General features: G+C 42.0%; 2 protein-coding genes across 2 annotated transcripts; both read right to left on the reverse strand.

Annotated features, from left to right (window-relative positions):
- Positions 1-255: 255 nt before the first annotated feature.
- Positions 256-8,962, reverse strand: bsdc1 (BSD domain containing 1). The gene is made up of 11 exons (XM_084381685.1): positions 8,811-8,962; positions 8,143-8,197; positions 7,663-7,779; positions 7,382-7,549; positions 7,018-7,072; positions 3,910-4,025; positions 3,689-3,757; positions 2,946-3,033; positions 2,370-2,858; positions 2,116-2,219; positions 256-1,792 (listed from the first exon to the last, which is right to left on the reverse strand). Exons 1-11 carry the CDS (start codon positions 8,819-8,821, stop codon positions 1,763-1,765), a joined length of 1,302 nt encoding a protein of 433 aa, XP_084237811.1. The 5' UTR covers positions 8,822-8,962; the 3' UTR covers positions 256-1,762.
- A 3,850-nt stretch (positions 8,963-12,812) lies between these two features.
- Positions 12,813-14,008, reverse strand: olig4 (oligodendrocyte transcription factor 4). The gene has a single exon (XM_084380517.1). It carries the CDS (start codon positions 13,892-13,894, stop codon positions 13,118-13,120), a length of 777 nt encoding a protein of 258 aa, XP_084236643.1. The 5' UTR covers positions 13,895-14,008; the 3' UTR covers positions 12,813-13,117.
- Between the last annotated feature and the right edge of the window lie 1,405 nt (positions 14,009-15,413).

Genomic DNA, 15,413 nt, shown 5'->3' on the forward strand with positions numbered 1-15,413 from the left:
TGTGAACTTCCACTTTTTTTTTGTTTAAAAGACTTGTCGTTTCTATACGACAACTTGGTTGCACATTAGGTGTTGATATATGAGCCAAGAGTTTAGGTATGAGTGGTGATTTCCGGGGCATTGCTCAAAGCTACAAAGCACTCCACTAATTACAATGTTTTTGAAGTCTAGTCTGGTTTAAAAAGACCCGTCTGGTTTATCTTCTTCAGAAGTAAAATAGCCACACTGGATTATTTCACAATGCACGACACCAAGTCCACTTGCCATGAATCCTTTAATGATCATTTGAAAAATATCGTGAAATACTTAAAAAAGGAACTTGACAGCTTTGAGAACAGATGTGTGCTGTAGAGCTTTGATTAGTTCAAAGTGTCAATCTGAAGGGAATACACAGCTGAGAATTATAGACATGCAACACATTGACAGAACACAAAAACCTGAAGAACAGCCAATGTCTTTACCAAAAACATACAACTCAACAGTAACCATCTGCACTATGTTTTGCATGTTATCGCACAGACATGCAATCCAAAGCACATAATACAATAATTACGCGTTTTAGTATAAATATTACATCTCTAGGATTGATTTATTTCTCAGTTACATTACAGACGATGGAAAAGAAAATCAGGAAAGCACGGAGTGTGCTCACATCGCTCCTTTGTCTACTTGGCACTACACCTGCTGAGCTATTAACTTCCCCAGATTTGTCATCATTCCTATTTACGTAAAGAACGAGAGATGCGGTCTTTAATTTCAAGCCAAAGAATCTGGTATGACACCAGGACTGGTTTGAATTCTCTTTAATATCTTAATGGGTGAAATTAATGAATTCCCTCTAACCAAATAAGACAAAATGATGAAATGAAAACAACTCAAAGAAGTGAAACACTTGAAACTGACAAAGTGACATGAAGCTCATACACTCAAATGAATCACAACATGACAGAGGGGCAAAAGAACTGAAACTGAGACTTTTAGATGTCCGACATAACAAAAACATTTGGAGAATATCATCACACCATAGTGTGTTTTACAAGGCCATATGTCTAGAGTTGGGAGTGAATCCAAAATGAAAGGTGCTCTATGAATGAAGGCCAAAGTATTTAAAGTATTTTCACATTTTGAAGATTCACTTGCATAATAAAGATGAAAGAGAAAGAAAGAAAGAAAGAAAGAAAGAAAGAAAGAAAGACACAGGTAGAATTAAATGAATCGATCATCACCATTTACAAATCCCTCGCAGAGTATTTAATCTCAGAAAGGTGACAAGCAGCATTAGAGTTTATGGCTATGTTACAGCCCGCATTTAAGTCTTTGCCCAACTTGAAATACACTCGCAATGTACATAATGTATTTAATGGCATAAAGAAAAAAGGGAAACAGCTCCACCTGTCGCATTCTGACTCGTCACTTTGTCCTTAAGATTTAAAGGTCAGAAGGATTGCAACTTCTATCTATTACAAGTGTCGCACGCTCTCTAAGTCAGACGTTACTCCAAGAAATAGCCAAGACCTGAGTCATTACCCTCTCGAGTGGCCTATCTGCACTAAACTGACAAAGCAGTCGAATTCTTATTGCCTTGGTCTTACCGTTGCTCTGTTCAACAGGTTCACCAATGTGGTCCAAACCCGGCGGAAAATCCTCTACTGACAATCATGACATGGTGACAGTGTGGACAAAGAGTTAAAACACGTTAAGCATGGTTCGTCTGCCGAGAACTAGCTTTAATGGCGGCACAGAGTTCATGTTGCGGCGGCTCTCAGTCCCAGTTCTCCCAGTCTTCATCCACCTGGTACAAAACATCACAAAAAGGGGTTAGTAAAGCGTTCAACACTTTATATTTTAATGTAAGAATCTGGTTAATGCTACAAAAGGTATCAGGGTACAACCCTGATTTTAAAAAAGTTTGGACGCTGTGTAAAACAAAACAGAATGTGATGATTTGATCCTTTTTGCCATATACTCAATTGAAAACAACAATGTATTTACCTACCCATTTTTAACCTACAATGCTACATGGTATTAATTTGCAAATGATCACATTCTGTTTTTATCTACATTTTACACAGCGTCCCGACTTATTTGGACTAGGGGTTGTGACTTCTCACTTACCTCTCCAGAAGCTTCTATTTTAGAGAGCGCCATCTGTACCTCTTCTTCTGTCATGTCCAGGTCAAAGTCTTTCTCCCAGTCCTCACTTACATCAGTGCTGGACCCTGGAGCGTGAAAGACAGATTTTGTGACCTACTTCTAAGCCTATTCAGTGGAAAACTCATAGCCACATCACTTAACTTAATCCTGTTTCGATTCAACTGACACACTAAGGATCTCATTGTCAACTGAAACACATCCTCAGGTCATCATACCTTTCTTTCCATTGTTAGAGGGTGTAGATTTCCCGCTGTCTGAGTTCAGCTCAAACACTCTCAGGTCCTGCGGCCCCTCCTCCTTTGCCATTTCTGGTTTAGAGGTGGGGGCAGGAGCCTGCCCTGATGCCCCCTCTACAGTCGTCTCCGGCTGGGTTACAGCTTCCACTTGAGTAACAAGAGGTAAGTCACTCTTCCCAGGCCTCTGCTCTTCTTGTGTCTTGTCTTCAACATCTTCCAAGCTAGCTTCTGTCAGTTTCTTGGCCAGCTCCCTGGCAACAGGCTCTGGCCTCACTTCCACCTGCGTTGGCAGGCTGACGCTGTCGCTGCTGACCGAGAGGGTGGCATCGCGCTCCTCGTTGGGAGACAGCACGGGGCTCAGCAGAGTGTGTCCTGTTCCTGTCAAAGTCATGGGCAGCCGGGTTGAGCTGTTGTCCAATTGAGGTGTAAAGTTGAGATGAGATGATGACGGGGTGCCGAGGAAGTCATCTGACAGTGACAGCAGGAATACCAGAGTTAGTGACACGGCTGAAAGTGAATCAGTTTATGAAGCACGTAAAACTGACGACAGCATACCCTCCTCCTCCTCTTCCTCCCAGCCCAGAGTCTCTGTGTGTGTGGTCAGTTCTGCCCTCTGCTTCAGCGCCACTCTCCTGGCCTCCTCCTACAAGACACAATCGCAAGAATTTTCAATATATTCAACAATGTAAAAATTTCAGGGTGTGTAAAAGGACAGTTTTAGTGATCTTCATAATGAGATGAATGTTACATTTGTTGTTTCTGCATAAAAAATGTAAAGTTGGCTTAAATTCTGTCCCACCATTATGTTGTTGGATACAGGAAGACAACCTTAACACCTAGATTTTATGTTTTTTTAAATAAAATAAATAAACATGATATAAAATTAAATAAATAAGAGAAAAGGTAAGATATAGTAAAATAAAATTGATGGACGGCATCATTAACAACACAACACTACCACAGACTTCAGCATTTATATTTGAACCAACATCTCTAACACTTTGTAAAAAAAGTCAAATATGGTACGGTCAGCCTCACAGGTAGAGGAGTGAAGGGCTGTTTGTCTGTCCCTTTGTCCCAAACAATCGCAATGAGTTTTCAATTAAAGTACATAAGCAGGGCTTTCTACAGACACAGTGGGCAGATGGTGCCACTGGAAACAACTTCAGACCATAAGAATGTTCAAATTTTTCCCCCTACTTAAGCAACTACTTATCAATTCAAGGCAGCTCGAAAATCAGCCAGCAGGTGGCACCAAAGATGAATTAAGCTGATGTGAAAGACTACTGCATGATTACCTGGTCCAACTGGAAAACTTTGTAGAAATACCTCTGCCAGAATTCAGAATGGGCTACAGCTGCTGGCACCTGTAAATACAAAATAAAAAAGGTTACGTTATGCTGTTATGGCAGGTCACTGTGGACAAAAGTGTGCCAAGTGAATGTAAAGTATGAGTTCAAAACAAAACGGGAGGCTGTGCTCTGTGAAAGTAAGTGTTGGCGAAAGCAACAATAGTTACCATTTTGGTGTAAAGGGCTCGTATAGAGGGACTGCTGACCAAAAGCTCAGAGATTTCTCCTTTCTTATCTTCCAGGCTGAAGCTGCACAGCCAGTTATCAAACTGCTCTGGGGGACCTGCGCAAAAATAATTTCTCATTAAAATACACTCAGAAGATACCAGGGGGAATCAGCAAATATTTAGAAAGCATGCATTATCTGATCGATCTGTAGAGGATAAGTACACAAATCCAGCAAACCAGAAATTCAGCACTGATAAATAGTGCCGTTGCTAATTAGCATTCAAATCCCGGTAATTCTTTACGAATACTGAACAAAAGTTATGAGGGCAGCATTTAAAGGCAGATAATAATAATAATAATAATATAATAAATAACAATTATGATCTGACCTAGAAGAATGAAAAAGACGTGTAGCATACACAGTAAGCAATCTTCAAAACTATCCTGTTGTTGTTGTTGTGAACCTCTAGTACACACTGTCAAAACCATGAAAAGTTACTTCTTCAAAGCTGTGTGGGGTGTCTGTTGCCATATTTTATGACAATGTCACCCGAAAAAGAAATAAATAAAAAAGCCTCAATTTCAATAGTTTTAGAGCAGAAATGAGATTTTTGTTATCGTGGTTATATAAATGTACTGCTTGGTTGATACAGATGCACGTCTCCCTTTGTGTGCTGCAAGCTGGAGAGCAAACAGTTTTTTGACTGCAGTGAAAATGTTGTTTTTAAAAGGCTAAACATCAGCAAGTATGTATTGAAGCAGAATATTACGTTAGATCAGAAAATGTTTTGGATTTTGGAAAAGATAACATCGATCTTATTTCTGTAAATTTTGACTTTTGAATTGAATTGCACAAGTCAGAACAATCCTACAAATCCACGACAGAAAACTAATTCTATAAATAGTAGAATACAAATAACATCAGTGCAGCCTCACCTACAGTACAGACCAAAAGTTTGGACACACCTTCTCATTCAATGAGTTTCCTTTCTTTTCATGACTATTGACATTGTAGATTCACACTGAAGGCATCAAAACTATGAATTAACACATGTGGAAATATGTACTTAACAAAAAAGTGTAAAACAACTGAAAATACGCCTTATATTCTAGTTTCTTCAAAGTAGCCACCTTTTGCTCTGATTACTGCTTTGCACACACTCTGCATTCTCTTGATGAGCTTCAAGAGGTAGTCACCTGAAATGGTTTTCACTTCACAGGTGTGCCCTGTCAGGTTTAATAAGTGGGATTTCTTGCCTTATAAATGGGGTTGGGACCATCAGTTGTGTTGTGCAGAAGTCAGGTGGATACACAGCTGATAGTCCTACTGAATAGACTGTTAGAATTTGTATTATGGCAAGAAAAAAGCAGCTAAGTAAAGAAAAACGAGTGGCCATCATTACTTTAAGAAATGAAGGTCAGTCAGTCCGAAAAATTGGGAAAACTTTCAAAGTGTCCCCAAGTGCAGTCGCAAAAACCATCAAGCGCTACAAAGAAACTGGCTCACATGAGGACCGCCCCAGGAAAGGAAGACCAAGAGTCACCTCTGCTGCGGAGGATAAGTTCATCCGAGTCACCAGCCTCAGAAATCGCAGGTTAACAGCAGCTCAGATTAGAGACCAGGTCAATGCCACACAGAGTTCTAGCAGCAGACACATCTCTAGAACAACTGTTAAGAGGAGACTGTGTGAATCAGGCCTTCATTGTAGAATAGCTGCTAGGAAACCACTGCTAAGGACAGGCAACAAGCAGAAGAGACTTGTTTGGGCTAAAGAACACAAGGAATGGACATTAGACCAGTGGAAATCTGTGCTTTGGTCTGATGAGTCCAAATTTGAGATCTTTGGTTCCAACCACCGTGTCTTTGTGCGACGCAGAAAAGGTGAACGGATGGACTCTACATGCCTGGTTCCCACCGTGAAGCATGGAGGAGGAGGTGTGATGGTGTGGGGGTGCTTTGCTGGTGACACTGTTGGGGATTTGTTCAAAATTGAAGTCATACTGAACCAGCATGGCTACCACAGCATCTTGCAGCGGCATGCTATTCCATCTGGTTTGCGTTTAGTTGGACCATCGTTTATTTTTCAACAGGACAATGACCCCAAACACACCTCCAGGCTGTGTAAGGGCTATTTGACCAAGAAGGAGAGTGATGGGGTGCTGCGCCAGATGACCTGGCCTCCACAGTCACCGGACCTGAACCCAATCGAGATGGTTTGGGCTGAGCTGGACCGCAGAGTGAAGGCAAAAGGGCCAACAAGTGCTAAGCATCTCTGGGAACTCCTTCAAGACTGTTGGAAGACCATTTCAGGTGACTACCTCTTGAAGCTCATCAAGAGAATGCCAAGAGTGTGCGAAGCAGTAATCAAAGCAAAAGGTGGCTACTTTGAAGAATCTAGAATATAAGACATATTTTCAGTTGTTTCACACTTTTTTGTTAAGTATATAATTCAACATGTGTTAATTCATAGTTTTGATACCTTCAGTGTGAATCTACAATTTTCATAGTCATGAAAATAAAGAAAACTCTTTGAATGAGAAGGTGTGTCCAAACTTTTGGTCTGTACTGTATATCTGCAACTATACCAGGTTTAAACAGAATGAACAGACATGCAAAAGATTATGTCAACTAGGGGTGTTAGTGCAATAGTGATAATCTTGACAATGAAATGGAATACTGATAGGCATATTTTGTTTTTGAGTTCATCTGATTGCCTTTTTACTAGTAATTGAATAGTTGATGGTAATTGTTCTTTGTGTACACCTTTTTTTATAGTTATGGTTACAAACTCTCTTCTCCACCTACCTACACTTGTATTTTGAGGGTAATTTACTTGCCAGAAAAAAGAAATAAAGCACACAGTACACAAAGTTAAAGAGGGATTTGATCGCACTTTTTTTTTTCAAATTTCTATAGAAGTCGCGATGATATTATTGCAAATTAATTTAGCCTAGATATTAGTCTAGTGGAAATCTGACATCGTGACAGCCCTTTTGAACTAGCTTTGAACTATACAAAATAAAGCCCTACTTCAAACATAATATAACTAATACTAGTCTATCTCTCTGTCTGAGGACTTGCGTCACTTCACTGTGTGCTGTCTCACCGTCAGGCTCATTGCAGTACGTCGCAGGGTCAGCTTGCAGACTGTAGAGACGTGCCTGCAGGGAAAACAAACTCTTAGCTGTGGTTGTTTAGTTCCCACATGCACATCATGTGCTCACTTTCAAAGTCCTGCAGCCTCTTGTGAAAAATATAAGCAAATTAAATCTGTCCTGAATCAACACTTTGTTTAATATTTTCATAGGGGACAACCAGAACCTTATGTTTCCCACCTGCAAAAGAATCATGCTTAGCTATGCTGTTTTATCATTAGAAACTCATTGTCTGTGGTACAGTAATGTGTTTTTCTAACAGGTGACTCCAAAGTCAACCGTTCAGCTAAAAGCACAAGTCTGAATTCTGCCCACCTTAGAGCTGTCGTAAACCTCCGTTGTTCCTGCTGGTGTCGCCACCAATGTGATGACATCACAGTCAATGGTTTTATCAGGGGGTGGAGCGAGTGTGTCTGATATCACCCCTAAGAAACTCGAGAGGCTCTTCTTCACCTTTTCCGTGGTCTCGGAGGAACCTTCCACCTGGAAAACACAGGTTACGTTTGGCTTTTAGCGATTTTCACCCTGCATGAACACAGACTGTAAGGAGATGCTGTGATTACAAAATAATGACCGAGGGAAAGGCTGCAACTTACTGCGAGCTTGTTTTTGACAGCATTGGCTGTGGCCACAATGGAGCAGGTTGTGTCATGTTGCACCACAGTGGAGAACTCTGTCAGGTCTCGCTTTAGGAACTCTAAGGCCTCAGATGACTGCAGAAAAGGATTTAATCATCAAGATCAACACACAGATTCAAGTTTATCATCTCAGTTAGGGAAATTCATTAATCATAACAACAAATGACTAATCACTTAGTACAAGAGTTGAATCTATGTAACCTTCTCGATAGTCTGCTCATGCTAACAGATAGCTGAGGTAATCTGACCTTCCTTTAAACTTAACAACACTGTGTAATCAGTTTTTATTGACAGAGGTTCCTCAATCATGCCACCAGAAAAAAGGTGACAACTGTGTGGTTAGCCTAGAGGAGGAATGCAACACTGTCTGAACACTGTAAATGCTGAGCAGCTGGAAAAGACACGAAAACATCTACTAGCTTTCATGACGTCCATTACCTTGTCTTTGACGGCCTGGAAGCTCTGCTGAAGCCAGCCTCCCCACCAGCCTTCTCTGTAATCACACAGGCATTTAGAAACTGACGTTAGCTACTTCATAAAACGAAAACAGCAGAGAAAAAGGTTCACACGAACATAACAGCACAACTGCGCGATCATCACAAATGTATCAAAGGCTCAACATCGTTGGTGAATTTGACGAGACTTCAAACTTCTTCTGTGTCAGCTGTTGACTTTCTCTACTGATCGCTAACATTAATCTGGCACATACAGCCTAGCAAGCTAAACGAGCTAGCTAGCGTAAGTTATCAGTGCACAGCAGGCTAACTTGACAAAACAAGCCACGAATACGACTGGAAAGGCTGAACATTAGTGCTAAATGTGGGAATGAAGCACAAATACAGTCCTCTGATATTTACTGCGTGATTTAAGCTGCTCTGCGCCGTGGCTAACCAGGCTATGCTAACGCTAGCCATGCTATGTTTTGGTAAACAAATGCACTTCCTGAACTGATTCCGTGAGCTGTAAAGTGCAGCGTCTGCTCAAAGTAACCACGCCACAGCTTACGAGACACACAACGCAGCGAGGAACACGACATGTAGACGACGACAGTGCTCTCTGCTGTATGATATTTTAAAACAAAAAGTAATTTGCGAGTTCACTCTCACCCTTCAGCCATCTTCAGACGATGACATCATCAGTATTTACTGAACTCCTACCCCGGCTGCGTGGCTTTGAACAGGGATAACAACACACGGCGCACTTCCTGTATGCGATGTACAGATTGTATCATTAACATGTACACAGAGGTGCCGCTGTTTGAAATACTTGTCTTCACCAGTTTATTAGCAGAAAAATGTTTTACAGTTTTTGGGTTATCTCTGGTGGCTGCGGAGGATCAAACTAGACGGCAACGCTAAAGACTGAGTGGCAGACTCCAGTAGTTTGGGACATGAGATAACTTCCACTTGTTTTCTGTTGTTTTCATATATTATTATATAATATTTGTATAGTGAATCAAGCAGTTCATAGATCAGAATGTGTAAAATATCTGGCTGTAGTTTTTTTCAGTCTGGATTGTTTATAGTGTTGATATTGATGTTGTTTATTAACACATGTTCAGAGAGGCTGCATGATTTAGAAGTTAAGTGGCAAACTGTCTATTCCTACTTGTGCAAATACCCCCACCTGGGCTCTAGTTTCAGGCTGATGGACATGGTGTACAAATCCAACGCTGGCTTTCCCAATGAATAGTGAATAGGAGATATGTGTTCACTCGTGTCCATTTGTTGGTTGCTTGGTTTGTCAGCAGGATTACAGATAAGGATTCCCACAAAACTTGGATGGAGGATGGGTCTTACTAACATTTGGTGTGGATCTGGAAAAAGGGTCAGATCCAGGACTTTCTTTAACATTGCAAGATTTTTAATTTGTCAGGGAATAAGGCATTGATCTGGATGAAAAAAAAATCTGGCGTATTTAGGTGGTAACTATAAATGAGTCAAATTTGATGCAGATCTAGATAAAAATCCAGATCTATGGGATTGAAGTATGTTTTATGTGGATGAGGATAAGCTTCATGGAAAGGGGAATAGGCATTTTTGCTGCATGTGAATTTCAATGTACATTGTAAGTTATTCCTCAGTTGTGATGTAATCTGAGCTTGCATAGCTATTCTAAAAGCAGTTTGGCAAAACACAGAGAGCATAGACCAAGTCTGTGACCTCTGAATGTCAACCGGACATGAAGTTTGAGTCTGTAAATGTTTCCAACCAGCAGGTAACTAACTCTTGCACATGAGACACAGATAGATTCACATGTATCTATTATTGTTTAATTGTGAGAAGAAGATTCTCATTAGAAATCTGGAGTCTAGTGTGGGCACTGTTTCATTCTCTGCAAATAATTTTTTTTATGTGGTAGTTGTGTGAAAAGACAAGAAAACAGTTTGAAAAGAACCAGAAATCACCAAAAGTTAAGTAAATGCATTTGAAGTCACACCAATGGTAGAAGTGCAACAACAAAACAAAGCAGGACAAACTGTAGAACGATGCTTCCACAATGGAGGATAACGATTTAAGCATATGCAAGATGTTTTCTTTTAATTGAAACTCATTTAAGCTGCATATGAAACCAAACAAACGTTATCATCGTCAGACATTATATTTGTTAATAAATGCTTAGCAATCCTGAATCTCCTCATCAATCTGCTGCTCTCAGTACATCTGTGGACGTGCATGTGAGCGTATGTGAGCGCCATATTGCATATGAGTGCTGACCCCCCAGCAGCTGTGCTTTCCCCTCATCAGTATTCTGGGTGAAAAGGGGGCTGTAGCGCAAAATGAAAAAGAAAAGGCAACAAGCCTCTGGAAGTGTGTTCTCCCTTAATTGAAGTTCCCCTTTATCCAGACGCTGCACAATGTGTGCTTATGTCTCCGCAATATGTCTCCCCTCTCCGGCCCCTCCATCCTCTTAATTGGGTCTTTCAGTCTCCTAATTAACTCTGTCAATGCAGAATGTGCCGAGCCAACACGGGACAAGTGCTCCTCTATTGATCAGTATCTGAAGCAGTTAACTTATCCATCTGTCTACATGGCCACGATGTGAAGGACACATTTTGTTTTTTGTTTTTTTAAATAAAAAAGTTTTTTAAAAATCTGCCAGTAGGAATATTTAAATCTGTTTTCAATGCAATAATTTCCAACTTTTTGATAATATAGTAATGTAGAGTGCCTATTTCTTTCTTTTACAAGACTCACGCTTGTTTTTAGAGCATTTTTAACAAGTTGATTAAAAAAGGTTTAATGTTGTTTCTCCACCAGTTTTAACCTCACAACACTAGCGTCATATTACACAACACACCAAAAAAGGCATGCTAGTCATGTTTTAAACATGTAGTAACAAAGTGATATACTTATACATAATGATATACCCCATACTTTTACTTTTGTTACAATAAGTACATGCTGCTGAAAACACTTCTGTACTTTAACTTTTGAATACAGGATTTTTACAGTATGTTTCTACTTTTACTTTAAACTACAGGATCTGAATCCTCCGCTTCTGCATAAAATGACTCTTTTTCTCTCTCAGTGGTTCATTTTTCAGAGTTACTTGTGTGCAACATTATGACTCAAAGCAGAGCTGCCACTGCTGGTTAGCGTATGCTAAAGAGCACCATGACAGCAGTGGCTGACCATAATGGCACACAGAAGACCTGCCCATATTGTATGATTTAAGAAGCATATCCATTACACATCACCCCCCCTCAGACACACACACTTCAGACTGCTGATGCCTCACCGTGGGTTAACACCATCTGGTGCCAATCAGGAAACACCAGCTTTGCGCAAGTCAGTGTCTCTAATCATCTACCTTGAGCAAAGGGAAGCAGATCCCCACTAATCTCCACAATGTGTTCTGCTTCCCATTCCCACCTGTGCCCAAATAAAGGGGGGCCTTGTGGGAGGACCCGGGGTCTCTGTGTCAAGGGACCAGAGACCAGGTGACGCTGCCGCGCCAGTCCCCACGACAGAAGCTCTGTCGCTTGGTTTGGCTGGCAGCTGCCTCCCCCCACTGAGACATCCCACAGCTGACAATCCCCTAGTACTGACGGGGGCTCTTTCAGTGTCAATAGCCTCATATATTAGAGCTAACCGCCTTTGTGGCGAGAGAGGGTGTCAGGCCTTTTGGCCCGACATCGCTTGTTACCATGATGAAATGTAGATTGAATAGAGGGGGTCTGTGTCCCAGGCACGAGAGCTTGGACTCCCCCGGCCTTTGTGTCCCACGCATGGCTATTGTTCAAACCTATTCAGGGCTCTCAGGAGGAGGAGGAGGCTTGGTAGGAGGGAGGTGGGTGAGAATGAGTTACATCTCTTCATTTCTCCCCTGATCGCCAACTCATCTGTCAGCCGTGGGAGGATAAGCATGTATTTTACACGCTTGATTTGTTGCTAAGTGAAGGCCAGCCATTGTCAGCTTGTTTGACTAAATCATGTTCATGGCAATCAGTGTATAATAGTTCTGTTAGTACTTTAGTGGACTAATCATTATTAAGAATCGGCTAGCACTTGATTTTTTAACACAAATAAAACAAACTCTTATAGCAAATATGTGTTGATAACTTGGACATTATGAAAAATAAGTGAAAATGATGTCCTCTGCTTTGATTCTGCCCTTTGTGTGTGTGCTTATATCCATGATCTTATGAGACAGAGACAAATCACTGGCCTAGAGCTAAGGACGTGTCCCTTGCCCGCGTCAGACAAAAGTGACGCGCCTTCCTGGCGCCTGTGTCGTCCTTTCATCTCCTACACCCTGTTGAGGTGAAGATGGATGGTCCCCTGGCTCAAGAACGCCACATTCAGCCTCTGTGCTGGCATATTGTCTCGTCCTTCTGTCCCTCTTTAGCTCTTTAGAGGTTAGTCTGCCCAGAGCTGGTTAGCAACCAATGACACCCTTCCCTAAATATGCATTTTTGCACTGCTCTCAAGCACCAATAAAAGCCCTTCTGTTTCGTTAACAATGTTGCTGTATTTCTTTTTTATTCGGCTTCTGTGTGTTAGTGAGTGTAAAACCCTTCCAGTAATGTTGTAGAGCTGCCTGGCAGACATTGTTTGTTACCTCCAGAAATAATGCTATTAAATGAAAGATGACATTCGTGGAAATAAGAAGGCAAACAAGTGTTTTTATTATAACAAATTTTTAATTTAGGAAAATAGAAATCCTGCACAATCGGATGCACCAGTTCCATTTCTGACAATGTTTCATCACCACTGATATCAGATAAATTACAGTATTTGCGACTCTGATAAAATCCCTAGTGCATTTAGAATATTTATGTATAAATGATGCAAATGAGATGGATGATAAAAAAAATAGCAGCAGTTTGCATGGCAGAAGATATATATACAATATGTACAAAATTTGGCACCAGCAGTCTGTTTAACAATCTTCACAGGTCAATTGCTGCTCACTTGCTCATAGACAGGCTGTGTAATGTAGAGGTAGTGGTTGGCAAAGGCTGGCAGAGTGAGCAAGGGCAGGGCATGCCGGGAAAGTGCCTGTAGGAGCTGCTCAGGTGGAGCGGGTCCTTTAGAAGGCCCTGGACCGGAGCGTGAAACCCCAAGAAGCTGGCAGATGGAGGTGAGTGCGGGGCCGGGATTGCAGCCGTAGAAGTGGGGTGATGCTGCAGGGCTGAAGGCGTGCTGCCCACCAGAGAGTGCAGAGACTGGGCGAGAGGATGCAGAGAGAGGTGGGCTGTGGGGGCCGCAGGGGTGATAGCAGGGTGGGCAGCGGTGCGGCTCGTAATGCCAGCGCTTCCACCATAAACATCCCCGACCAGCTTCTTCATCTCCTCCAAGGAGCTGGACAGCATGAGGATGTAGTTGCGAGCCAACAGAAGGGTGGAGATCTTGGACAGCTTGCGGACTGAAGGCCCCTGAGCGTAGGGCATGACTTCTCTCAGGCCGTCCATCGCCTGGTTCAGATCGTGCATCCTTTTCCTCTCCCGGCTGTTGACTTTCAGTCTCAGGTCTTGCACCTCGTCCTTGTTGGGATCAGACCTGATCTTGGTCTTACCGCCCATGCTGCAGCACTCCGTCGTGGTCTGGCCGGCCTCGCTATCGGCTCCGTTTTCTCGGCAGTATGTCTGGAACATCTTGTTGGAGAAGAAGCTCCCAGCGGAGTCATCCACTACCAGGTCTGGGGATGAAGCGCGGCTGCCGGTGGAGCCAGAGTCAGAATCCATCTTGGATAAAACAGGAAAGTTGAAAAAATGGTCCAAAAAAGCTAAGAGCTGAAGTTTTCTACGGATGCTTCCTAGCTCTTCGCTGCAGTGTCGCCACAGTTTGTGCTTCTCAGGCTGATGATCCACAGGAGTGTGTCTGTCTAAACTGTCACCCTCCAGGCCCACTGGGGTGCATTTATATGGCCAGCCCAACAAAGGAACAATAAAGCCGCATAATGAGACACTTAGAGCCACGGCCAATTGCAGAAGGGACACACTCTCACCCTCCCCACACACACACACACCCCCACCCTCCCACACCTCCCTCGTGCAGCCCCCACTTCACCTTCCCACACCCACATTTAACTCCCCCCAACCCTGATGGACCCCCCTGCACATTAAAAAACAGGGGTATGTTGACATATTGTGTTAAGCTGCACAACCAATTCAGTTTCATGACTGAATAAACTGAATTGAGAAAATGACCCTGAAGGACAACACAGTTTCATACTGTTTTACTTTGTTTATATTTGGCGGACCCTGCCACTTTTCTAGTTTCAAACAGTGTTCTGTGGACCTTATTTTTCTCTGAGAACAGCTTGTTTATTCCGTTATGGAAAAGATCAATATTTCTGTGTTGTATTATTACGTCATTAATATTCTAATTATAAAAGTCCTTAGTTTAATTTCTTCTCTAAAACTACATAGTGCCCTTTAACTACAAACTTCCATTAAAGATATTAGTGAATGTGTGAACATTAGTGAAAACGTCCAATTAAGCAAGTAGTACTTTTTAATGACAATAATGCAAACAAGGTTAATGTAATAATCCTGATATGAAATCAATAGAAATGTTCGATCCCTCACACAGCACCAGTGAAGTCCTTTACTCAGCACAAACAGACATTAAAAGTGAAATAAAAGTGAGAGGCTGAACCACAGGCCCCTGCTCCATGACACTAGATATATGGTGCCTTCAGGGCCTTATTTACATATGGTATCCACGAGACACGTCGGAGAAAGGTATGAAGCACCATATGAGGTGCTTAAACATGTAAAGAGCGCCGTTAATGGCAGACTAGATACAATTCAACCAGGAGCTCGAGACAAAAGGGGTCAGATAAATTTGACTCGGCTCCCAGTCTGTGAAATCACATCACTACCACTGTCAGGGGGTCCTTCAGCTTCAGGAGGTAGTTAAAATGGTACTAAAGAGTGGGCACAGTGTTGTCTTCCTCTAATTCAACCGTGAAGCTACTAGCACTTTCTCAGGTCTTTTGCACACTTTGTTTACTCTTGATATGAAATGGTATGAGGCAAACTTCTCTAAGACGGAGAAGGATGAATTCCTGCCAGGTTTAATGTTCAGCATGTATCTGTTGATCTAATCTGGTGTTTGGATCAAGCTGACTTTTCAACATTTCTCTCTGCGGATGGATTTCTCCACTCGGCTCAGGAATTTCCTGCTGCCCTCTGCCAAGTAAAGCCTCCAGTGAAGCTACAGGGCTTGTAGTTTGAAAATATAACAATACTCTGATTA

Source organism: Pagrus pagrus (assembly GCF_965226575.1).
Source record: "Pagrus pagrus genome assembly, chromosome: 18".
NCBI lineage: Eukaryota > Metazoa > Chordata > Actinopteri > Spariformes > Sparidae > Pagrus > Pagrus pagrus.